The 26364-nt window shown below is 48.7% G+C and overlaps 1 protein-coding gene across 1 annotated transcript in view; it reads right to left on the bottom strand.

Moving 5' to 3' along the window:
• Window positions 1–26364, bottom strand: part of EDEM3 (ER degradation enhancing alpha-mannosidase like protein 3) — a 151789-nt gene that overhangs the window by 43312 nt on the left and 82113 nt on the right. Inside the window, exons 10-16 of the mRNA XM_040408660.1 lie at window positions 18335–18460; window positions 15268–15351; window positions 12571–12654; window positions 11990–12114; window positions 11320–11485; window positions 9239–9393; window positions 1063–1216 (exon numbers count right to left, since the gene is read on the bottom strand). Coding sequence (XP_040264594.1) covers window positions 1063–1216; window positions 9239–9393; window positions 11320–11485; window positions 11990–12114; window positions 12571–12654; window positions 15268–15351; window positions 18335–18460 — 894 coding nt within the window. The remainder of the gene's footprint in view (window positions 1–1062; window positions 1217–9238; window positions 9394–11319; window positions 11486–11989; window positions 12115–12570; window positions 12655–15267; window positions 15352–18334; window positions 18461–26364) is intronic.

Genomic DNA, 26364 nt, shown 5'->3' with positions numbered 1-26364 from the left:
CGGCTGCGCGATCAAGTGGACTAAGGTGAGTTAAATTATTTTTTTAACCCCTTCAGCCCTATTGTACTATGCATTCTGTATTCAGAATGCTATTATTTTCCCTTATAACCATGTTATAAGGGAAAATAATACAATCTACAGAACACCGATTCCAAGCCCGAACTTCTGTGAAGAAGTTCGGGTTTGGGTACCAAACATGCGTGATTTTTCTAACGCATTACAATCGTGCATGTTCCCGCAACGCACCCGCACCTTTTCCCGCAACGCCCGTGTGAAAGAGGCCTAAGGCTACTTTCACACCTGCGTTAGGTGCGGATCCGTCTGCATGACAATGCAAACGGATCCGTTTTGACTTACATTGAAAGTCAATGGGAGGCGGATCCGTTTTCAATTGCACCAGATTGTGTCAGTGAAAATTGATCCGTCCCCATTGACTTACATTGTAAGTCAGGACGGATCCGTTTGGCTCCGCATCGTCAGGCGGACATCAAAACGCTGCAAGCAGTGTTTTGGTGTCCGCCTCCAGAGCGGAATGGAGGCTGAACGGAGGCAAACTGATGCATTCTGAACGGATCCTTATCCATTCAGAATGCATTGGGGCTAAACTGATCCATTTTGGACCGCTTGTGAGAGCCCTGAAACAGATCTCACAAGCTGACCCAGAAACGCCAGTGTGAAAGTAGCCTTAGTTCACAGCATCGTTTAATTCTGGTACTCTGCTCTGGCATATGAACAGAATACTGGAATTGCTGAATTTCATATCTATCAGACAGCGGCGGCACCAGACAGATCCCGTTCACTATAATGGGGTCTGTCAGCTTTGTCGCATGAAAACCTCTTCCTGGAAACTGTAATAATCTACAATATTTCTCAACCGACTTCCATTAACAATTCCACAAACAAAGGAAATGTATCTCCAATATGGCCACTCCAGAGATGTTCTCAAAAATAAAATGTTGTATCTTTTCAAAATCAAATTATTACTCTTGTATATGCTCAAACATAATTTATCAAATCATAATCAAACACATCATTAATTCCTTTTATAAAGTGTGCTCTTACTTGATTGGCATGTTGGACAAGCTGAACTCTTCCATCTTTTAGATGAATCAGGCTCACACCCATCTTTTTTAGGATATCCAAATGTTCTTGATTACTTGCCATAAAATCCCTAGCACGTAATGGTGGTCGGTTTCCATTGCTAGAGAGCTCATCTCTAATAAAATAAATTCCACATTAGTTTTGTGATCCTCATAACCCATTACATGGGTAAACAATGCCTATAAATCCAAATCACTTGGTCCCATGAAAAGCATATTGGAGGTGGACTATTAGCATCCTGAAAATTAAAGGGAACCTGTCATCAACGTTATGCTGACCGTACTGAGGGCAGCATAACATAGTGACAGAAATGCCGATTTCAGCGGTGTGTCACACATCAGCTAAAAGTAAGTGGTTGCCTTGAAGCAATCATTGCAGCCTGTCAGTCATCAGCAGATGGGCGGAGAGTGCAGGAGATCATGAATAACCATGACTCCTCTCAGGTAGATTTGACTCTTTTCAAAGCCTGGGCTGCAATGATTATGATGCTGGTTCTCAGCAACCACTTACCTTTAGCTGATGTGTGACACACTGCTGAAATCAGCATATCCGTTACTATTTTATGCTGCCCTCAGTACGGTCAGCATAACGTTGATGACAGGTTCCCTTTAAGTTGGGTTGCTGTTCCTCAGGGGAGCTTAAATGTCTGAAGTTGGGGCTGGCGATAAATTCTCTTTCTCGTGCATGGCATTGGGGGACACAGCACCATGGGTATATGTCCAACTACCACTAGGAGGCGACACTAGACATAAAAAAAGTGTTGGCTCCTCCCCGTTGGGCTATACCCTCTCCACAGGCACTAGGCTAACCAGTCTTGTTATAGTGTCCATAGGAGGCAGACCTGACCTGCTTTTTTGTGCAGGTCATCCTGCTACTTTTTTTATTTTATTTTTTCTTTAATCATTTTTTCTCTCTCTGCAGGTTTCGGCCTGCGGCAGGGGTGGCTCCATCGTGTTCCACTTTAGTTGCCACCCTGCGGGCGCGTACTCCGGTACCTGGCAGCCACCCAGTCCCCACTTAAAACTGCTTCCGCAGTGGAATTTCGGTAGACCCACGGCTCCCGTGTTGAGTCCGCCGAGGGGGTGGTCATTGCTGCGCCTGAAGACATCGGAAGGTAAGTAGGGATCTGGATCCATTTGGGGGCCCTGTAGTCCCCTTCTCCCTCCCTCCTTCCCCCTCCCCAACCCCTCCCATGGCCTCTTAGGGTCTGAGGCACTTTTCTGGGTGGTCCACCCACTTTATCTCCCCTATCCACATGAAGGGTGTTATTTTGGGGCCAGGATACCTGCAGGGAGGCCCATGTCTCCTCTGGGTCCGGCACTTCCACGGAAGTCGCAGCATTCGCGCATTAATGGGGGTCATTTTCGGGTGTTTTCCTGAGAGGGCCTCCTCAATTCCCCTCGGCCCTGTGTTCCTCCCGCTCCGCGGTTGCTTCCGGACGCCTCCGCGTTCCCGGGCGTCAGTTTCCGGCTGCACTTTCCTAATCTAGGCCCCGGCTTTTCGGCCGACTAGGCCGCAGGTCACGTGGGGCGGAGCCTTCTCTCCGCCCACTCCTGGCTTCCCGGGCTCTCTCATTCACCCTTGCCCAATCCAGCTCCAGGTGCCCTGCTCTGTCAGAGGGGCGGTTCTTCCTCCGGCTGCCGTCTTCTTTCTCTACACCGGGTCGCCATCTTCTCCTGCATGGGGCGCGCTGACACAGCTCCTGGGGTCAGGTAGGCAGCCTCTGGCTGATTTGCTCTGCAGGCTCCCCCCCCCCCCCCCCCCTCTCCTTCCTCTCAATTGCCGCATTCTCCTGCAGCCCTGCCACCTGATCTATTGCTGCTGCAGCACCTCTTGGGAACAGTGGCTCCGGGGACAGTTAGGTCAGCCCTGCTGCTCTATGAGGGCCTCCTCTCCCAGCCTCCTTATCGGATCGCCACGTATTTCACGTGCGTCCGTTGTCTACGGAGGTTTCCATGTGGTCGGCTTGTCCCCCCCCTTTCCACCCTTTTGTGTAGGCCCCCCTGAATGGGCTCCCTCCCTGTCGAACCATGGGAACCTTGCCTGACTCGCCCAATCCCCGGCGGAGTCGCTGGAGCGCTACCTACGAATTGCGGTCTGCTCTCCCCCCCCCCCCCCCCCCCCCCCCCAGGCTCACGCTCAGATACAGGGTCACGCAAGGAGTAGCCCACGGACCAACCTCTGGTGGTCTTAACTAGCTTCCACCCCTCCTCGGCATCCTTGGGTCGTCCCAGGACAGGCCTGAGGCTGGTGACGAAGCCTTCTCTGTCAGTTGCCTCTGGGGACACCTCTGCACCGATTCCGTCGGAACAGAGCATCAGGCGGTCTTCCACCATACAGAATCCCTCTGTGAGGTCAAGACAAACGTGCACGGAGGAACCTACCCTACCCAGATTTTGGTGCCCCTCTAGTGGACTTTCGGATGGTGCTCGCCTGCCTGCACAGGTAATTACCGCACTGGTAAGGCAGCCGTCTCCGTGCTTAGCAACTGGGACACCTACGCGGTGTCTCTGGTACGTACGCCATCGTAGGCTGTACACGACAGACCTTCCTGGTTCCCCTATCCAGGGGCTATGTTCCAGGCAAGCTGATAATTCAGGCAAACGCCTCTTGTAGGGTTGCTAACCCTTCTCGGCCTCTAAAGGTTCTTTTGTAGTGCCTGTATCAGAGAATACAGGCCGGCTTTTATTGCCATGGCGATTAGTTCCTACACTTACTCCAGATGCTGTAGCCATTACCCCTGGCTGGCTCTACGGTGTTCCACGTGGCACTATTTCCCCCTGCCGGGTGAGATATACAGGCCGCCTTCAATTGCCCCTGTCTGTTTCCAGCCACCTTGCCCCCTTCATAGGTAGAGATCCTACACCATCTCCAGATGCTGTAGCCAATACCCCTGGCGGGCTCTATTGTGTTCCATGCGGCAACATTTCTCCCTACGGGAGAGATATAGAGGCCACTTTCAATTGCCATAGAATTGCCCCTCTCTGGTTCTAGTGGGCACCAAGTTGCCACCTTGATCCCTTCATAGGTAGAGTACCTGCACCATCTCCGGATGCTGTAGCCGTTACTCCTGTCTGGCTTTATGGTGTACCATGTGGCATTTTCTCTCCCTTACCGGATGAGATATTGAGGCCTCCTCCAATTGCCGTGGCCATTGCACCTACCTCATCATAGTGTGCACCAAACAGCCATCTTACTCTCTTCTTAGGTAGATTCCTGCACTGTCTCCGATCTGCAACAGTTACACCTGTCTGGCTCTATGGAGCACTATTCAGCCCTGTTTCCCTCTGGTGAAATAGAGGGCCTCCTTCAGTTGCCATTGCACTTACTTAATTGTGGTGTGCACCTGTCGTTCTTTGTGGTACCGTGTGGCCCTATTTTCCCCCTCCCGAGCGGAATATAGGTAGCATTGCTAACGCGGTAGCCGCTGCACTTCTCTGGTCCTAGGGTGCACCATGCGGCCGCATCGCTCTAATCTTAAATCTAGTACCTCTACCATCTCCAGATGCTGTACCCATTGCACCTGTCTGGTCGTATCTCTGCACTACACAGCCGTATTGCTACTTTAACAGGTTGTGGACCTGTACCCTCCAAATGCGGTTGCATTCCCGGATGCTGTGGCTTTGTTTCCACTCTCCTTAGTGTGCAACATGCTGCCACTTTAGCTCGGTTTTAGGCGTGTATTTTTAGCCCACGTGCTGGGTCCTATGGTGCAATCTGTGGCCCATACAGTTTCTGTATTACGGGGTGCTTCCTTCCCCGGACTCTATTCTATGCTCCAGACATGGTTACTGCTCTTCCTTTTTGGTTCTTCCATACATCTGCCACTCCGTTACTGTCGTGCTCTATGGTCTTCTTGTACTTTCTCAAGGCACTGTCTACAACAGGCCATCCTGGTTCAGCATGTACATGGTAACCATATCTTGGTGGGGTGGGCCAGCCCAACCCCCACCTCCACCTTGTCAGTCTACTGCTACTTCTGGTGTACCCAGTATATGGCTGATCTGTTCTGATCTGGTGGGTGGTCCACATTCAACCACGGTCCCTACACCATGGCCAGGTGGTTGTTGGCTTTTGTGCTAGGGTTGCTCTTGCCATCCCTATAAGGTACTTCTGTCTGCGGCACTCCGCGTTACCCCATATTATAAAGGATTACCCGCGTTGTTTTCTGTTACAGGGCGGACCATTCCTGGTGGAGTACAGTGATCTCAACTGGATCTTTTTCCTTGTTGGGGTACGTAGCTTGGTGAGCACCGGCCGCTGCAGCGGGTTTCGGCCATCACTGGATGTCCTCTGCCACACAGAATCCTTCTGGGGTCAGCGTTTTTTCCTCGCTGGATGTCCTTCCTGATGAGTCAGGGACAGAAACACTGAGCGCCACACACCTGCCTGGTAGGTGAATTTTCTGCTGATTGCTCTGGCATCGGACAGGGTTCCGTAGTTCCTTCTGGGTCCGGGTGTTCCCTCATATTCTCTTCTTAGTTGTACTATATGACAGAGGGCAGTTCCCTTGGACCTTGCTATTGTCTGCGCCTGTCTGGTACTTTCTCCCCCTGGGAGTCTTCTGTGTGTCGGTCGCAGCTGGTTTCTACATTTCGTGTAGTCACACCCCGTTTCTTTATGGCGACTTCGCCATTCCTTATGCGTATGGGTGTCTGTCGATTTAGTGGTACAACCCAAGCCGCTGTACTTGCCCTTCCCGGGACAATGTATACAGATTGCTAGCCACTATTCTTAGAATGGCTAGTTGTCCATGACCAATCCCTTTCCATATGGCGGTTCTTTTCATTTTTTCTTGGATATTCTGGCTTTCGTTGTCCTCTGGTGGTTCAGTTCCTGGTTCCTTGTGAGCCCATACCGGGTACTCCTTTCTGTAGTCCCTGTCCCCGTTCATGGACCACGCAGATTCTGTATGATAATCGTTCATGGGGGGACCTGGGTTGATTGTTCCCCTTGTGGGTTCCAATAGCCTTGTGGACCTCTTGGGATTCGTGTCTATCTTCCCATCCTCCCACGTCAAGTACCTGGTATTGAGTGGTTTTGTGCTACGCTTTGCATTTCCACCTCATGGTCTCCTTCAGGAGGGACTTCCTCCTGTTTGTAGAATCTTCCTCCTTAGATTGTTGGGAGTGCTCTCCTTCTCCTCCCATGTCCCTCAGTCCAGTGTGTCCCTGCTGAGTTTTCCTGGGCCTGCATCTCCCTGATACTTCATTTGGCCGGAGTTTCTCCGGTCTTGCGCTTCTCAGCGATATTTTGTTTTCAGAGGCTCGTTCCTCGTCTCCTGGTTTTGGGATGCAGGTCTTATCTTATTTTATTTCCTGGCCTTTACTTGCAACCCCCTCCCTTTCCAAGGGTTGGCGGTTTCCCTTAGCGCCTTTGGGGTTTTCACCTTTCAATAGGGCGCTTAACTTCACCTGCTTTGCGGTGGGGGGAGACCTGCTCACTTCATTGTGAGCCTTGCTATGGCTTCCCTCACTCCAGTGTGTCCGTGCTGAGATTTCCGGGGCCTGCATCTGGTCCCCTTTTTTCCCTGATACTTAGTTTGGCCAGAGTCTATCCGGTCTGGCGCTTCTCAGAGATATTTTGTTTTCAGGGGCTCGTTCCTCGGTCTCCTAATTTTGTGATGCCGGTCTTATCTTTTCTCTTTTCCTGGCATTTACTTACAACCCCTTCCCTTTCCAAGGGTTGGCGGTTTCCCTTAGCATCTTTGGGGTTTTCTCCTTTCAATAGGGCGCTTATCTTCATCACCTGTTTTGCGCTGAGGGGAGACCTGCTCCCTTCTCATGTGAGCCTTGCTATGGATTCCATCACTCGTTTGGCCTTCAGTGAGTCCATGTTCCCTTGTTCCCCTGGCCTGTCAGGGGTTGCCCTCAGGGTGTTTGTGCTTTTGCCTGAGTCAATTAGAATGTTGGGTAGCTCCAATACGTGATGCTGTCCTACTTTCTCTCCAGCCTTTGGATGAGCTGGTTGTTTCCCTTTTGCCTTCTTCTTGCATTTGGGTCCTTCTCCCAGGCATTTGTCCTGGGGTGCGGGCAGTCTTCGCTGTTGCTTCATTGGGGTTTCTCCCTTATTATGAGGCTTCTTGCCTATTCTGTGCTTTCCTCCTGTTGGGTCACATGGTTCTCCCGCACCTGTATGCCCAACCGGTGGCATGGCTGTCCTTTTCCCACCCTCGGGGACTGCTTTGGGACGTCCCATGGTGCCGTGTCCCCCAATGCCATGCACGAGAAAATTGGATTTTTTGTACTCCCCGTAAAATCCTTTTCTCGTAGTAGGCATTGGGGGACACAGATCCCACCCTATGTTTTTTTACTTCAGCTTCTCCGGGCTGATCTCTTGATCTTTCCCGGTACGGGAGTTGTTGGTTCCTTGCCTTTCTTCTCTCCTACTGCTTTTGGTACAAACTCGTTAGCCTAGTGCCTGTGGAGAGGGTATAGCCCAACGGGGAGGAGCCAACACTTTTCATGTCTAGTGTCGCCTCCTAGCAGAACTTCCGATGTCTTCAGGCGCAGCAATGACCACCCCCTCGGCGGACTCAACACGGGAGCCGTGGGTCTACCGAAATTCCACTGGGGAAGCAGTTTCAAGTGGGGACTGGGTGGCTGCCAGGTAACGGAGTACGCGCTCGCAGGGTGGCAACTAAAGTGGAGCACGATGGAGCCACCCCTGCCGCAGGCCGAAACCTGCAGAGAGAGAAAAAATGATTAAAGAAAAAATAAAATAAAAAAAGTAGCAGGATGACCTGCACAAAAAAGCAGGTCAGGTCTGCCTCCTATGGACACTAGAACAAGACTGGTTAGCCTAGTGCCTGTAGAGAGGGTATAGCCCAACGGGGAGGAGCCAACACTTTTTATGTCTAGTGTCGCCTCCTAGTGGTAGTTGGACATATACCCATGGTGCTGTGTCCCCCGATGCCTACTACGAGAAAAGGAGTTTACGGTGAGAACAAAAAATCCAATTTTAAGGCATGTCCACAAGGGATGGATATACTGTGGGTTTGCCATCTTGGATTAGCGTGCAGTAAATTCACTGCATATCACAGTACCAACAAGGTGGATGAGATTTTAGGAAATATACACACACTACTAAAAATATCAGCAGCTTAAATTTGTGCTGCAGACTTCCCCCTTAGCAATTCACAGGATAAAATCCTTGGCAAATCTGTAGCAAAATGGGCAAAAATATAATGTATAATAAATATAATGTGCAGATTTTGCTGCAGGCACGTGGGCAGATCTTTACACAGCAAATTGCCTCTCCTGTGGACTTACCCTAAAGCTGCCAACTAAAGACTTGTACGTATTCTCTGACTACTGGGTTATGCACAGACTAGCCTTCAAAATAAATAAATGCTTTGAGCTTTCAGACCAAGGATATTCCATTTACTTCACTTACAAAAAAGTTTCAGGCACAATGACACAATAAGCGATTAAATATAAGCCAAAAATGTAGCATTTAAAAATCTCTTTATATGGGTTACCACTGCCGTTAGGGGCAGAACTACTGTCATAGCAGGACCTGGTCGTCAGACCACTGTGTGTGTGTATACTGGCAGGAGAGGCCTGGGCCATAATGGATGACAGACACAGAATCCTCAATTAAGGGGGGAGCACTACTGTATGTGGGCATTATATTGTGTGGGGGCACTAAGGGTGTAAAACTACTGCGAAGGGGGCACTAAGGCGCACACAGGGCCTGGGTAGAATACTGTGTAGTAAAGTATCCCTCCTGTCCAGAGCTAGTAAGAACTAGATTGGTGGGGGATTGTATGGAGAGCCTGGGCAGTTTTGACTAGCTGCAGGACAGGGGGTTATGAGGAAGTAGCTCAAGGTCAGGCCTGTTTAAAAATTTGCTGTGGGGCCCAGACTTTCTAGTTACAGATGAAGGCACTGTTATTGTGAGAGGTTTAATGCATTAACACAACAAAGACACAACAGTAACAGAAGAAATCAAGGGACCATCCGGGAACAGCGGAAGAACTGTGCTGTCTGCTATAAAATGCTACCTGGTGAAATATAAACTGGAAACTTGACAGGCTCATTATAAAGTGGATCTGCTGGAATCCATTGTAAAACAGACAAAATAGAAAAATTACACACAATGAGATAGACCTATAGACATAGATATCTACACTTACATTCTTGAAGTACTACGAGGACAATTCTTATCAACCACATTTTTAAAGGGTTCCCTGATACTCTGAGCATACAAGGGGTCATTGCGGAAGAGAATTTGTGTATTTGGACAGGACCAATCAAAGTTGCTGTCATCAAGCTCTGTGTACTGGGTAGTCTGGAAGCAAACACACAGTATTAGAAAGAAACAAATCATATTGCTGAGTATAACCATAAAGCTAGTTTTACATCTGCCACAGAGAACTTCGGCAGGCTGTTGCGCATAGAACTGCCTGCCGGAGTTCTCCAGATCCGGCATTGCCAGATACTACTGCCTTCCCGCTAAACCCCATTGACTATAATGGTGTCCGGTAGAGATCTGGTCACTACCCATCAAACATGCCAAGAATCAGCCGGACGAAAACTGCTGTACATCGTAGCTTTTGTCCGGCCTATTCACTGCATTGTCTGCCAGACCAACATGCAGCAAGTGTGAAAATGTCAAATGAACAGTCTGTAGGGTCAAGTAATTTATTATATACTTTAATTGTGCATTCTGAACTTGCTTTAAGGCATAAAAGAGTACTCTACTCAACAGCAGCTCTATGCAAACTTCTTCTTGTAGTAGGGAGGTGTAAAAAAGTGATAAATGTTTTATGTGGCTGGAATACCGCTTTAGGTTGGCAAATAGAACATGCTCACACATATCAAGTTTCACTTTTGTTGCCATCAAGACAAAAAAAAAAGCAAATAACCAAAACTGGGGAATTCAAATTTGCAGAACTACATTGGGCCAAAATTACTACGGAAATGGCGCCAGAAGTCAGGCTTAGGTTCTTAGATATTTCTTTTGCTGCTCTTGACAAGGGGTTGTGGCTTTGAGACAGAGAGGAAATAGGGTGTGCCCAAGATGCACCAAAATTGAGCACCATTTTGGTGAAAAGCATACCATCTAATAGATGTTAAAAATGTATAGTAAACAGTATGGAGGTGTGCAAAATTTATCATCCAGCATCGCCCGCTGAGAAGTCTTGTGCATTTTTAGACTGTTTAATCTAAAGTTCCACTGTCTAAATCTTAGGCAGCATTAGTAAATATTCACACATATAAAATGCATATAACTATGCAATATTAACTTCTTTAAGCCCCGGACGTAAATGTACATCAGCTGCGCATGGGGTATGCATGGAGCGGGCTCACAAGCTTATCCTACTCCATATGTGGTGGGTGCACGCTGTGTAATATAGCTGATACCCGCCCACAATGACTGGGATCAGAGAAAACCCCAATTCTGGTCATTTAATCCCTCAGATGCCAAGGTCATAAGAGACTGTGGCATCTGGATGGTTAAAAAGAGTGAGAGGCTCCCTCTGCCAACCTATCTGAGCCCCTATATCGAAATTGCAGGGCTTTGATCACTTGCTATGGAAGCCTGGGGCCTTGTGACGAATCCCAGGCCTGCCACAGGAGCCTGCCTGTTAAGCCATGCCTGAAAAGGCACAGCTCATAAGAGCACTGCGATCTCTTCAAACAGCTGATAGTCAGGGACAACCCCTTTAAAATGAAAAGAAAAAAAAACAGAGCCAATCTGCACTTTTCGAATGCTGCTGCCACTTGGTTCTACTGGGTATGTTGGTGGGAATTCCATTGATCGGACATTGATGACATGTCTTGGGTCAATTAAGGCACCCTCTTAACTATCCTTCCATATAGCAGGAAGCTTTGGTAGAAGGTCTACACTTCCTGCAATGGAAAACACTGCTGTAATAACTGAACATACATACTGCAGTCAAGGTAAACTTTTTATATCTGTACGTAAAAAGTGTCCTAACAATAATGTATTTTAAAGGGGTTGGCTGATGAAGGCAATCTGCATCCATATGCTCTGTTACGGCATATGAACATCAAAGAGGGACTTCTCTTGCTCTTGAGATTTCACATCTATGACCCAGAACAGAAAGCCAGGAGAGCCACATCAGAATGGCCACCATGTAATTCTACACTAAAATTAATGTAACACTTCATCTCATCTGCAGAGGCTGCTGCAGGGAAATGATAAAGTTTAAATGATGATGGTTTAAAATAAAAAGAAAAAGTTAAATACCTTGTATTTCCGCACTTGTGTGTGATTTGCTGTTGATAACCAAAGTGGTAAAAGATGAGCTTCTGTAGTAAAAATGTAATCCTCAATATCAAAGATAAGGTCTTCCCTCTCAGAAAATAGCAAGTACAAGTATTTAAACATCTCTGCCAGGAAAAAGGAGTCCATCCTAAAAAAACAATAACACAAAAACAAAAAAGTACAGTAAACAGTATAGAGTAGAATCCAGAATGCATGCATTAGCACATTTCAAGTAGACGGAGACTTCCTGAACGTCATTGCTTGTTGAGTAGTAAGGCTATTTCTCTACAGTTCAGCACAGAAATATATATTGGGGACTGGGTAAAAGTCAGGAGACCATCATAGCAAGCATGGTTGAGTATACCTAAAAGTTACCTTGAATGATAGGTACATTTAAAATTTACATGTAACGTTGTCCAAACCCACAAGTGGGGAAAAGTAGCAGTGCATTGTATAGTCCGAATGCTAATGACAACTTCCATTAATGGAGGGGCGGGGGTAGCGGTGAGGGAAGAGCTGGCGTGACTCTACTCATCCTCCCTGGTCTTCATCTGGGCCCCGCTCTGCACTGTATGCACTGTATCCTGACAGAAACAACCCCTTTAAAGAATTTAACAAAATAGTTATTATGTCATATAGAAGAAACCCATACCTGTCTTCATGACTTCCAGTTCGCACATCTTTAACAGCTGCAAATCCACATGGGACACGTGCATATTTGTTCAAATTTTCAATGATTGTTTTTCCCACTTCTAGGTAATAGGGATCACCAGTTGCCTTTAATAGTTTAGTTAAAGAAAATTAATATAGACAATTCTACACTGAAAGTAATTCATATATAAAATTTAAAAAATGCTTAAAAAGGGGTTTTCCGACTGTTTTATACTGATGACCTATCCTTAGAATAGGTCATCAATATCTGATCAGCAGGGGTCCAACTGATCAGCATGGCTCCAGTGAATGCCAAGGACTCTTCCTAGGCCAGTGACGTCATGCTCATTGGTCACATAGCCAAAGTGCAGCTCAGTCGCATTCAAGTGAATTAGCCTGGGCTGCAATACCAAGCACAGCCGATATGTAAAGGATGGCGCTGGGCTTTGTAAGATGTGAAGAAGACGCTGCACTCATAGGAATGCCACAGCCTCTACAAACAGGAGTCATACTGATGACTGACCCTGAGGATAGGTCATCAGAATTAAACACTCTTTAACACCATATAGTAAGAGTTCTGACCTTATACAAGAAGTAGGTGCTCTCTGCAAACTCTGGTCTTAATGGATGCTGGGCCCAGTGTACTCTGAAATCCGTTGTGAAGGCCTGAAACATGTGTATATATAGATATATATATTACTATGCATTTAGTTGATACAGCATAGTCATCTAGTATCTCATTTTTATTGTAGATATAAAGAAAAACAAAAGTTACATGTGATATTAAATCATTATACATGAAAACATTGTAATGACAAGGTCCACAATAGCATCTGAAATAAAATAAAAAATAGATATATATTGGCCAGATACACACACTTAAAAAAATATATATATTTAAAAAAGAGAAAAGAAAATGGGCGGTGTAAAAGCAGAACTCTACTTACTACAACCCTCAAGAAGTAATTTCTAATAAACCAAAAACTTCTAGTGAGTTTAGATGCAGCGGACATTTGATATTTGTTGTGTCATACACAGATTCATACTATGTGTGACATACTGGGAATGTATGGAATTTGTACTAAAAGTCTACAACAGGGATCAGCAACCTTCAGCATTCCAGGCGTGGTGAACTAGGACTCCCAGCATGCACACTTGTTTGGCTGTTCTCAGAACTCCCATAGAAGTGAATGGAGCATGCTGGGAGTTGTAGTTTCACAACAGCTGGAGTGCCGGAGGTTGCTGACTCCTGATCTACAACAAATCCAGGGAAAGTGGCCTTAAAGGGAACCTGTCAGCTGCACCACATTTCCCTCACAGAGGTCAGCAGAGTGTAGTGACAGACCCATTGATCTCAGCAGTCTGTCACTGCCGTCATGGCATTCAGTACTTTAAAAGTACTGACCCAACAAAGCCCACCACGTGCGTCAGAGAGATAAGCCTGGTTCTGCTTGCTGCCCATGCCTCCAAATAATGATTGCCTTTTTCCATGTGTAACAGGAAAGCCACAAAGATGCAGTCAGATGTATCTTTGGTGTGATCAGACAGTGAAGAACGTCACACAAATTATAAAATTCATTTATTTCTTAAGGAAACTTCAGTGGCATGTCACCATGTAGCCCTATTCTATGGCTCCATTCTGCTAAAAACTGATTGACGCATCTTAACAATGACAAATGTACAAACTAGGGATGCAACGAATACTCAGTGCAATCGACACAAAAATATCCTAGATGCAGTTTTCCTGCATCGAGGATTCGTTTTGATCATGTGACCACAGAGCATGTGCTGCCTGATGCTCTGTGACGTCAGGTCCTAGTGCATGTTGGGAGGAAGAAGACGCTGAGGTCCTTCTCCTGCGGACTCCATATTGGCCAGCCACACACCCTGCCAGGAAAGGTAAGTATTACAGAGGGGAGGGGCTGATGGCACTGGGGGACATGATGGCATGCAGGGGCTGATGGCATGGAGGGCTGATGGCACTGGGGGACATGATAATACAATTCAAATGATCACAGCACTCATTCATTAACTGGCTTTTCCTGGGTGCTTGTCTAATTTTGTTCCCAGCTCCACCTCAGGAACACTTTAATCCATATATATGCAAATTGACAGCACTCCGAAATTGAAGGGGAAGTAATCAGTGATTTTTATTCAGCCGGACATAAATTTAGGCAACGTTTCGGTTATTTGTAGCCCTTCATCAGGCCTAGCTAGTCGGAACAGACGTGTGGATGCTGGCGCTGTCCTAGTCGGAACAGACGTGTGGATGCTGGCGCTGTCCTAGTCGGAACAGACGTGTGGATGCTGGCGCTGTCCTAGTCGGAACAGACGTGTGGATGCTGGCGCTGTCCTAGTCGGAACAGACGTGTGGATGCTGGCGCTGTCCTAGTCGGAACAGACGTGTGGATGCTGGCGCTGTCCTAGTCGGAACAGACGTGTGGATGCTGGCGCTGTCCTAGTCGGAACAGACGTGTGGATGCTGGCGCTGTCCTAGTCGGAACAGACGTGTGGATGCTGGCGCTGTCCTAGTCGGAACAGACGTGTGGATGCTGGCGCTGTCCTAGTCGGAACAGACGTGTGGATGCTGGCGCTGTCCTAGTCGGAACAGACGTGTGGATGCTGGCGCTGTCCTAGTCGGAACAGACGTGTGGACGCCGGCGCCGGTATCTACACGTCTGTTCCGACTAGCTAGGCCTGATGAAGGGCTACAAATAGCCCGAAATGTTGCCAAAATTTATGTCCGGCTAAATAAAAATCATTGATTACTTCACCTTTAAATTCGGAGTGCTGTCAATTTGTATATAACTGGGGGACATGATGGCATGGAGGGGTGATGGCACTGGGGGACATGATGGCATGGAGGGTTGATTGCATTGGGGGACATGATGGCATGGAGCGGCTGATGGCATTGGGGGACATGATGGCATGGAGCGGCTGATGGCATTGGGGGACATGATGGCATGGAGCGGCTGATGGCACTGGGGGACATGATGGCATGGAGCGGCTGATGGCATTGGGGGACATGACGGCATGGAGGGGCTGATGGCATTGGGGGACATGACGGCATGGAGGGGCTGATGGCACAGAGGACTGATGGTACAGAGGACTGAAGACATGGGGGGCTGATGGCGATGGGGGGAGCTGATGAGTTTTTATAAAGGAAAATGTTCTCTTAATTAGTTTTTTTCTTATTAGAGGACTCAGATTAAAAATCGATAGAATACTTGATTACTAAAATAATTGATAGCTGCAGCCCTAGTACAAACATTATCTTACCTCTGGTAGGAAATTATGCTTTTTTAGGACTTGATATAACATTTCATGGGTTTCTATAGCAGGCCTTATGTCTCCTTTCAAGACCTAAAAAACATATAAAATCAAAGCATTACAACTAAAACATGATGGAGTTTAAAGAAACAGAATAACTTAAGAAGTTAAACACTAGGAACATGCAGGAGTTAATAAACTGATCTGTAAAATGTATGGACCATAGTTATTTCAAGTGGACTACTGTATTTATCCTAAAGTCTGCACTTCAAAGCCATTGAGCTACAAAAGGTAAACACATTGTAATCTATATAAAATATATATATATATATATATATATATATATATATATATATATATATATATATATATATATTTATATTATATATATATATATATATATATATATATATTCTAGTTAGGCTAGTTGCACACTAGTGTTAAAATCTCCCAACAGGCTGTTCTGGCAGAGGAACAGCATGCCAGAGTTAGGCTGGGTTCAAACGGGCGTTGCGGGAAAATGTGCGGGTGCGTTGCGGGAACACCCGCGATTTTTACGGACGAGTGCAAAACATTGTAATGTGTTTTGCACTCGCGTGAGAAAAATCGCGCGTGTTTGGTACCCAAACCCGAACTTCTTCACAGAAGTTCGGGCTTGGGATCGGTGTTCTGTAGATTGTATTATTTCCCCTTATAACATGATTATAAGGGAAAATAATAGCATTCTTAATACAGAATGCATAGTAAAACATCGCTGGAGGTGTTAAAAAATAAAATAAAAAATTAACTCACCTTAGTCCACTTGTTCGCGGCCCGGCATCTCCTTCTGTCTTCATCTGATCTCTGTGCAGCAACAGGACCTTTGGTGATGTCATTCCGGTCATCACATGATCCATCACCATAGTAAAAGATCATGTGACGTACCATGTGATGACCGGAGTGACGTCATCAAAGGTCCTGTTCCTATAATTAATGCTCACCACAGGTCCTATTCAACAAAGGAGACAGAAGGAGATGCCGGCTACGCGATCAAGTGGACTAAGGTGAGTTAAATTATTTTTTATTTTTCTTTAACCCCTCCAGCGATGTTTTACTAAGCATTCTGTATTCAGAATGCTATTATTTTCCCTTATAACCATGTTATAAGGGAAAATAATAATGATCGGGTCTCCATCCCGATCGTCTCCTAGCAACCGTGCGTGAAAATTGCACCGCATCCGCACTTGCTTGCGGATGCTTGCGATTTTCACGCAACCCCATTCATTTCTATGGGGCCTGCGTTACGTGAAAAACGCACAAAGAGGAGCATGCTGCGATTTTCACGCAACGCACAAGTGATGCGTGAAAATCACCGCTCATGTGAACAGCCCCATAGAAATGAATGGGTCGGTATTCAGTGCGGGTGCAATGCGTTCACCTCCCGCATCGCACCTGCACGGAATACTCGCTCGTGTGAAAGGGGCCTTAATGGCATCCAGTGGGGGCAGGAGCGCCACCAGGTCCCATTGACTATGGGACCTGGCCTGTTACTAGCATGAATGTTGGGATTTAACTGGACAAAAAAATAAAATATGCTGCTTTAACGGTAGTGTGCTACTAGCTTTCACACTAGCGTTTTTCTTTTCCGGTGTTGAGTTCCGTCACAGGAGCTCAATACCGGAAAAAAACTGATCAGTTTTATCCTAATGCATTCTGAATGGAGAGCATTCCGTTCAGAATGCATCAGTTCAGTCCTGCTTACGTTTTTTGGCCGGAGAAAATACCTCAGCATGCTGCAGTTTTCTCTCCAGCCAAAAATCCTGAACACTTGCCGGAATGCCGGATTCGGCATTAATTTCCATTGAAATGTATTAGTGCCGGATCCGGCATTAAGTGTTTCGGCAAAACTGATCCGGTTTTCCGGTCTGTGCATGCGCAGACCTTTAAAAATGCCAAAAATAAATAAATACCGGATCCGTATTCAGCTAAGGCCTCATGCACACGGCTGTTTGGGTCCACATGCAAGCCGCCGTTTTGGCGGCTCGGATGCGGACCTATTAACTTCAATGGGGCCGCAAAAGATGCGGACAGCACTCTGTGTGTTGTTCGCATCCGTTGCTCTGTTCCGTGGCCCCGCAAAAAAAAATATAACATGTCCTATTCATGTCCGCGCTTTGCGGACAAGAATAGGCATTTTATTGAAGGCTGTCCGTGCCGTTCCGCAAATTGCGGAACGCGCACGGACGCCATCCGCAAAACACACCACAGTCGTGTGCATGCGGCCTTAGGCTATAAAAACTTGTAAACTCAGATTGTTAGCTTAAACATTAAAACATGACTATGGGATTCTACTAGGGAAATCATGTTTTAAAATAAATGCCCCTTCCCCTTCCTGGATCCTCCCACTGCCCTATCTTCAGCAGAAGATCAGCACACAAAGGAGAAGGCAGCAGCTTCTGCCCAACTACCTCTCTCTGCTATAAGAGCTTAGAAGAACTTGGTGGAACAGCTGTATGTTGCCTTTCTTTCCTTCAAGGAATGTATAAAAAACATTCGCATATTAAAAATACAGAGGAGTCGGAAGTACCAAAAACTGAGGAGTCGGATTCGGAGCATTTATCTACCGACTCCACAGCCCTGATTCAGATACACTGCACCTGCCATCTGCACTTGTTCTGTTTGTCATTTAGGGCAGGTGCAGTGTGTCTGAATGGAGGAGACATCACATGGAGGCGATTTTCCTAGTCAGATGTCCCTCCATCAGCAGCCATTTTATGGACAAGACCTCTGTGTAAACAGCACAAAAGACTTTGTGTACCTTATGAAATATAGAAAATGATGCAGAATTTCCAGAAAGACTATATTAGTTTCATATAATTATCTCATATACACATTGGTCAACAATTACCAGAAAGTTGCCAACCCCTTTAAGTTCAATGTGATTAGAAAAATAATGATCCAACCAGTTTTTAGCTACAGAAAGACAGGGTATAATCTACAAAGCATAATTTCACAGTAAATAACCACACAAATTACTGGAAGTCTCAGGAGGGGTTATGGAATTAACGCAGTGGCTGCTTTATGTATCAATACATACCTGAAGACCAGGGAAAAATGCAAGTAGGGAATCCATCCATGTTCGAGCTGTAAGCATCGGTTTATGTATGTGAACATCAAGTAGAAGTGGTGGCTGACTTATATACCGCATAATGGCATCATAATGCTAAACATTGAGAGAGTGGGTTAACAGCGTTAATACAAGGTGGGGCAGAGAAAGTTTGACAGGGTCTATGAAAACGAATCCCAGTCTTAAAATTAAACTCATTTATGACCTTTACAAATTTTTCATATCATAAATCCTGCACTAGATATACTCCAGAATTCAGTCTGTGCACCAAACTTAGACTGGACAGTCTTAAACTGGTAAAGCTATCACATCTTTAGACTAGTCTAGTTTAAGTTCATGCCTCCTATAAATTGGCTTCGTTTTACTCCAAAAATGTGGTCAAATTTCTGTGGTTTTTCATGTAGGAAATCTGCAGTGTAATACATTACCAGCAAATTTAATAAGATTTTCCAGATCTCATTTAAACTGCATATTTTGCACGAGTGGAATTTAACCTGTGGTGCAGCTCATAAAATGGCGCAGCATATTAACTGTTTGTGCTTTAACTGCGGTTTGTAAAATACACAAAGGGGGTCATTTATGATTCTGAAATTTCAGGCGCAGATGGCGGCACAACAGCTAGTTGCACCACAATCTGTGACTTTGCCCCGGTCATGTCAGGTCTAAATAAGTGGGTGTGGAAGGGGATAGGCCGGCAGGCTTGTCTGACTTACCATTTTCCACGCCTGTTTTAGGCGTAGAAAAAAGGTCTAAATGTAAGACAGCAAGGAAGCTGTCTTACATTTAGAACTGGCGCTGGATGCGCCGAAGTTATGGAGCGGCCTGCGCCTCTTCATAACTTTGGCGGATCCACAGTCAGATTAGGGCTTATTAAGACCGGAGTCTAAAACACTGGTCTTAATAAATGTGCCCCAACTTCTGTACACAATATGGTACGGATTTAGAGGCGCATGTAAAATGCACAAAATCAGAGATAAAAAAAAAACATGGATTTGTGTTATAATGTTTTTATGCTGATTTCATGCAAATTTTGAATTTCACCTTTTGTGCATATACCCCAACACACTTCACTGGCCTCAGCAGCACGACACAAGACTGCCAAGGCCAGTGACCAGCTGCAACAGTCATCAGTGCGGCCTCTAAACAAAACTCAGATGGGAGGACGTAACAATGGCACTGGAGCTAAGCATATACAGTATTATATTTTTATTGTAACACCTTATTTGCCCTTCAGTTTTATTTTATTTTTTGTTTGTTTTTTAACTCCGACAACCCCTTTAACTCCAAGCACTGGATTAACTCCAAGCATCGATATGAAGTGCCACAGACCACACATATATCAACTATACAGACATAAAAGGCCCTTAAAAACAATATAGAATAAGATTTTGTGACTGGCAATATGCATGGTAAATAGATGGTTCAGAATCAAAAATGTCCTCAGAACAGGAAGGAGAATAAAGAAGGTGCTGCCTACCCTAACATCAGCATAGGATAATGCCAGGCAATGTACATATTGCATTATGCAGTCACTGGAAATAATGGCTCCAAACTATCAAAAACTTGTCTAGAAAATGTGTAACCATGGATTGTACTGCATTTGAATGAAAAACATTAGAAAAGAAGTTGCAAGCAGCACACTTGTCCAAAGCAAGAGCTTCCCGATTCACCAATTCTGGAAAACTAACCAATTCAAGGATGTGAGATAGCATCCACTGGTGGGAAAAAAGCCCCATACATAAAAACATGTAGCGACCTACACAGGAGTCTTTGTAATGCAAAGATCTTTTCTTCACCGATGGATGCAGTCACACGTTTCTTAAATTGATCAAATAAAAGGAATCCCTAATCCCATATCAAGGCGGTGGGGTGGGGTTTTGCTGATTGGCATCCAACAGTCAGAACATAGGAAATAGCTGCATTATTACACTTCAAGATGTGATTTAAAAAAAAGAATAAAAAGCTGGCTAAAAATGTGTGTGCTTGTTCCAGTCAGAAGTCAATGGGGTCCAGTGGTGCCCACTCACCCGCAAGACAGTTTTGTCAGTAGATAGTCAAAACTTTGTGAGGCATTTGGCTCAATTACAGAAGAAACTGTGCCACAGCTGCCTGCATGAGTCAGTATGACTAGTGGAAAAGGAAGCTGAAGAAGACCACACAGGAGACATCGCTGGAGTCTGGGGAGGGGAGCAAACGCTGGACCATTTACTACTAATAAGGAGACTTTTGTATTACTTACCAGTAAAGTCTCTTTCTCGCTCTTCCTTGGGGGACACAGGAAACCATGGGTATAGCTCTGCTCCCTAGGAGGCGTGACACTAAGTGAAAGCTGTAAGCCCCTCCTCCATCAGCTATACCCCTCAGCCTGGAGAAGAGACTGCCAGTTGCGTGTCCAAGTAGTGAAAGATAACCACCAACCGGAAAAAGAACCGTCAAGCCCCAACGGGGGCAACCAAGCCGGAACCACAACTGTAAACCCAAATGAAGGGCGGGTGCTGTGTCCCCCAAGGAAGAGCGAGAAAGAGACTTTACTGGTAAGTAATACAAAAGTCTCCTTTTCTCGCCCATATTCCTTGGGGGACACAGGAAACCATGGGACGTTCCAGAGCAGTCCCAGAAGGGAGGGACCAGAACAAACTAGACCAACACCGGAGGCATCAATCAACTGCCGCCTGCAACACCAGACGGCCTAAAGCAGCGTCAGCCGACGCATGAGTATGCACCCTGTAAAACTTGGTGAAGGTGTGCAAGGAGGACCAAGTGGCCGCCTTGCAAATCTGCTCCGTAGAAGCCCGATTTCTCTGAGCCCAGGAAGCCCCGACCGCTCTAGTGGAATGAGCGGTAACACCGAGGGGCGGAACCTTGCCCTTGGCGAGATAAGCCTCAGTAACAGCCATCTTGACAAAACGGGCGATAGCAACTTTGGATGCCGCCAACCCTCTGCGCGACCCCTCCGGAACCACAAAGAGCGAGTCAGTACGCCTGAAAGAGCCGGTTACCTCCAGGTAAGCCTTGAGCGCCCTGACAACGTCCAGGCGATGAAGTTCCCTCTCCCTAGGGTGGGAAGGGGAAGGACACAAAGAGGGGAGAACGATGTCCTCGTTCAGATGAAAGGCGGAGACCACCTTAGGAAGGAAGGAAGGGACCGGACGAAGAACTACCTTGTCCTGGTGGAACACTAGGAAAGGTTCCAGACAGGAGAGTGCAGCCAATTCTGACACCCTCCGGAGAGAGGTGACTGCTACAAGGAAAATAACCTTGCAGGACAGAAGTCGCAAGGAAACCGTCCGCAGAGGCTCGAAAGGAGAAGCCTGGAGCGCTGAGAGAACCAGGTTCAGGTCCCAGGGCGGTACCGGAGGCCGGTACGGGGGAACCGCGTGAGCCACGCCCTGAAGGAAGGTCTTGACAGGACCAAGGGGGGCCAGTGGGCGCTGAAACAAAATGGACAGCGCAGACACCTGACCCTTCAAAGAACTAAGACCCAGACCTTGGGCAAGTCCGCTCTGCAGGAAGGACAAAACGGTGGGGAGAGAAAAGCGGAGCGGAGGAATCCCTAGATCGGCACAGAACCCCAAATAGGTCCTCCAGGTCCTATAATAGATCCTAGAAGAGGACGGCTTACGGGCGCGGATCATGGTGCGGACGACGTCCGCAGAAAAACCCCTACGTGTCAGGACGGTGGTCTCAACAACCACGCCGTCAAACGTAGGGACCTTAAACGCGGGTGGAAGATCGGTCCCTGAGAGAGAAGATCTTCCCTGGCGGGCAGCGGCCAGGGCGCGTCTGCCAGGAGCAGCATGAGGTCGGCATACCAAGACCGGCGGGGCCAGTCCGGAGCGACCAGAATCACCGAGACGCCTTCCGCCGCGATCTTCCGAAGGACCTTGGGCAGGAGTGGGATGGGAGGGAATATGTATGGACGCGCGAAGCCTCGCCAAGGAAGAACGAGGGCGTCGGCTCCGCAAGCTCCCGGATCCCTGGCCCTGGACAGATAGGCGGGGACCTTGTGATTGAACTTGGAGGCCATGAGGTCCACGTCCGGTATGCCCCAACGAAGGCAAATGGCCTCGAATACCTCCGGGTGAAGAGACCACTCGCCGGGGTCGACAGTGGTGCGACTGAGGAAGTCCGCCGCCCAATTGTCCACCCCTGGAATAAAAATTGCCGATAGGGCCGGGACGTGGGCTTCCGCCCAACGGAGAATGCTGGAGACCTCCCTCATTGCAGCAGCGCTGCGAGTGCCCCCCTGGTGGTTTATGTACGCCACAGCCGTGGCGTTGTCCGATTGTACACGAACTGGATGACCCTTCAACAGATGAGTCCAGTGTCGTAGAGACAAAAGGGCCGCTCTCAGCTCCAGGACATTGATCGAGAGTTTGGACTCCGATGGAGACCAAATGCCCTGGACGGATCGGGGAGGAAACACGCCTCCCCAGCCCAAGAGACTGGCATCGGTTGTAACCACCAACCAGTTGAGTGGCAGAAAAGACCTGCCCAGAAGAGGGGACTGTAACCACCAGCGGAGAGATGACCTCACCGGAGGCGATAGATGGAAGGGATGATCCAGAGACTGCGGCGATTTGTCCCAGGAGGAGAGGATCGCCCGTTGGAGAGGGCGGGAGTGAAACTGCGCAAACGGGATCGCCTCGAAGCAGGCAACCATCTGCCCCAAGACCCGCATGCAGAAGCGGAAGGACGGTCGACGGTGGAGAAGGAGACCCCGAACCGCCCCACGGAGGATCAGACGTTTTTCCGAGGGAAGACGTACTTCCGCCGCTCCCGTGTCTAAAAGCATTCCCAGGAAGACCAGTTGTCTGGAGGGGGGAAGGGAGGACTTGGGGAAGTTGATGACCCAACCGAACCTCGTCAGAGTCTCTAGAGTGAGATCCACGCTGGCAACCGCTTGAGAAAGGGACGGAGCCTTGATGAGGATATCGTCCAAGTATGGTAGCAGAAAAACACCCCTGGAACGGAGTAAGGCCAAAACCGGGGCCAGGACCTTGGTGAACACCCGGGGGGCTGTTGCCAGCCCAAAGGGAAGGGCGACAAACTGGAAGTGGAGGTCCCCCACGGCGAATCGGAGGAAGCGATGGTGACACCGGGCTACCGGAACATGGAGGTAGGCATCCTGTATATCGATGGAAGACATGAAATCTCCCTGCTCCAGGGAAGCCACCGCGGAACGGAGGGACTCCATCCGAAACCGTCGAAGGAAGAGAAAACGGTTGAGCTTTTTGAGGTCCAAAATGGGCCGCACCGAACCTCCTTTCTTGGGAACAACAAAGAGGTTCGAATAGAACCCTTGGAACCTTTCCTCTAGAGGAACGGGGGTAATCACCCCTCTGTCCAGTAAGGCTTGAACAGCCGCGGAGAACGCAGCCGCGCTTTTCGGGTCCCGCGGGGGGCGGGAGCGAAAGAACCGATCTGGAGGGAAAGACACAAATTCGATTTTGTATCCTGAGGACACAATTTCGAGAGCCCAGGCGTCGGAGATGTGAGCCATCCAGATGTCCCTGAAAAGGAGGAGCCGGCCCCCCACCCGGGTGGGTGGGGGCGCGCCTTCAGGCAGAGGATTGCTTTGCTGCGGGTGTGCGGGCAGCCTGCGGCCTGCGCCAGGAGGGCTGTGCCCGAAAAAACGGCTTCCTACGTTTATCCTGGGGAGGGGCCGAAGCGGCAGCTGCGGGGGGAGCCCCAGAGGTCCTGCGGGAGGACCGAAAACGAGACGCACCGGGGCGTCCGCGGGGGGCGCCCCTGGCTTGGGGTTGAGGGAGATGGGTGCTTTTACCACCCGTGGCCTCCGAAATAAGCTCGTCTAGGCGGACCCCGAAAAGGCGGGAACCCGCAAACGGTAGCCCCGCCAAGGAACGTTTGGAGGCAGCGTCCGCTTTCCAAACTTTCAGCCAGAGCTCCCTCCTGACGGAAACCGCCAGGGCGGAGGAGCGTGCAATAAGGGCTCCCGCATCAAGGGAGGCCTCACAAACAAAATTCCCGGCCCGAATAATAAGCTGGGCCAAGGAACGTAGGTCCTGGATGGGGACGTCCGAGTCCAACTCCTGTTCCAGCTGCGCACCCCAAGCAGAGATTGCTTTACCTGCCCAAGCAGAGGCAAAAACCGGTCTGAGAGCAGAACCGGAGGCAGCAAAAATGCCCTTGGAAAGGGTCTCCATGCGACGGTCCTCCGCTGACTGAAGAGAGGACCCGTCGGGAACAGGGATGGCCGTGTTTTTTGACAGACGGGCCACAGGGGGGTCCACCTTGGGTGGGGACGACCAGGTGGCCACGACATCGGCTGGAAAAGGATAGCAAATGTCCAGCTTCTTGGGATTGACAAAACGGGCGTCCGGGCGAGCCCAAGCCTTAGACACCACGGAGGAGAAATCAGAGTGGATTGGAAAGACTTTTGAGGCCTGCCTGGGTCTGATAAAGGAGACGCTAGCTGCGTCAGAGCTAGGGGGGTCATCCTGCACCTTAAAGGTGTCACGAATATCCGAGATGAGTTGACTCATCGCTGAGGCTAGCTTGGACGGCAGGGCCGAGTCCATTTCCAAATCTGAAACCGCCAATTCACCTTCAGAGAGCGAATCCTTTGGAGAGGAGAGGCTCGTCTGGGTGCGCACGCGTGGCGGGGAGAGGGAGGCATCCGAGGAGGAGGCTCGCTCTACTCTAAGACGCTTCTGAGAGTGCCTGGCTCGGGAGGGGTCACTAAGAGGGAGTGAACCCGCTGCAGCGGCAGAAGCGGTGGACCCGGAGGGCGCGACAGTAAAAGTAGCGTCCTGCGGGGTAGGTGGCCTGTCTATTAGGCGGCCCACAACATGAGTGAGGCTTTCCACGGCCTGGGACAGGGATCTAGCCCAGTCAGGCGGGTCAGAGGAAGCAGGGAGCGACACAGCGGGCGACTGAGGCTGCGGTGGAGCTCGGCATGCAGGACAGTGCGGATCAGACTGCCCCCGGGGAAAGGGTTCCCTACAAGCAGTACAGGCATGGTACCAAGGCTTGGCAGCTGCAGAAGGGTCTGACATGGTGGAAATGTTGCCTTATGGGAGACCCCAGGGCAAAAGGAACGGAGATTACACCCAACCACAGTACTGGCACGGAGGGGGTTAACAGTCCTACCAGACCCTGCAAGCGGCAGCAGCAAGGGAAGCAGACAGAAGGAGGCTGTGGAGGGGAGGCAGCCGGCACGGGGATGAACAGCTTCAGGATCGGACGTAGAGGTATGCGATGTGGAGCCGACGAAACCGGAAGTAGCGGAGCGCTATGAAGCTCCGCCCACCCCTCGCCGCGCTGAAGAAACGCAAAGCCGCGCGCGCGCGGCAAAATGATTTTAACCCCCAAGATTGGATGAGTGCCGGCCAGCTATGGCGCCTGTTCGTGCCAAGGAAAAAACGGCCCCCAGCCTACAGCCGTTCCCTGAAGGGAACCTCCCTTCTATGAGTTCGTGCCCTGCCGCTAATAAAGTGGATTTTTGCCCTGACAAAGTCCCCCCCAAATGATACCCGGTAAGGTGCCGGTAAGATATGCCCAGGGGGGGGGGGGGGGGGAGGGGGGGGGGGGGGGGGGGGGGGCTCGATGTAGCAGCAGTGGGAAGGAAGGGGAGGCTGGAGCAGCCACTCTCACCATACGCTGTCTTCGCCCTCAATCCATCCAGCAGGGTCGCCCCTTCAGCTACTGGCACCGCAGTGGCAGGAAGCCGGGGGAGGGACTTGGCGTGCGGGCGACCCTTGAGCTGGCGGGACGCAGGGGAGCGAGGCTGCCCTGGTCCACCTTGTCTTCTGTGGGGGAGGCGGCAGTGCGGTATTACCGGCACTGGCGCAACTCAACCCCGGGAGAAACAGAGGGGTCTAATGCGCCTCTGTTGTCCCTGTAAGTAGAAAAAAATCGAATTAAAACAACAAATAACGCAAAAAATTAAAAATTATAGGAAAACAACCCTGCATAAGCAGGGGGTGTCTTGCCTCCTTGGACACTAAGCAAAAACTGGCAGTCTCTTCTCCAGGCTG

This window comes from Bufo bufo, chromosome 9, assembly GCF_905171765.1.
Source record: "Bufo bufo chromosome 9, aBufBuf1.1, whole genome shotgun sequence".
NCBI lineage: Eukaryota > Metazoa > Chordata > Amphibia > Anura > Bufonidae > Bufo > Bufo bufo.
The sequence above is the reverse complement of the archived record's forward strand: the minus strand, read 5'-3'. Positions and strand labels throughout refer to the sequence as shown.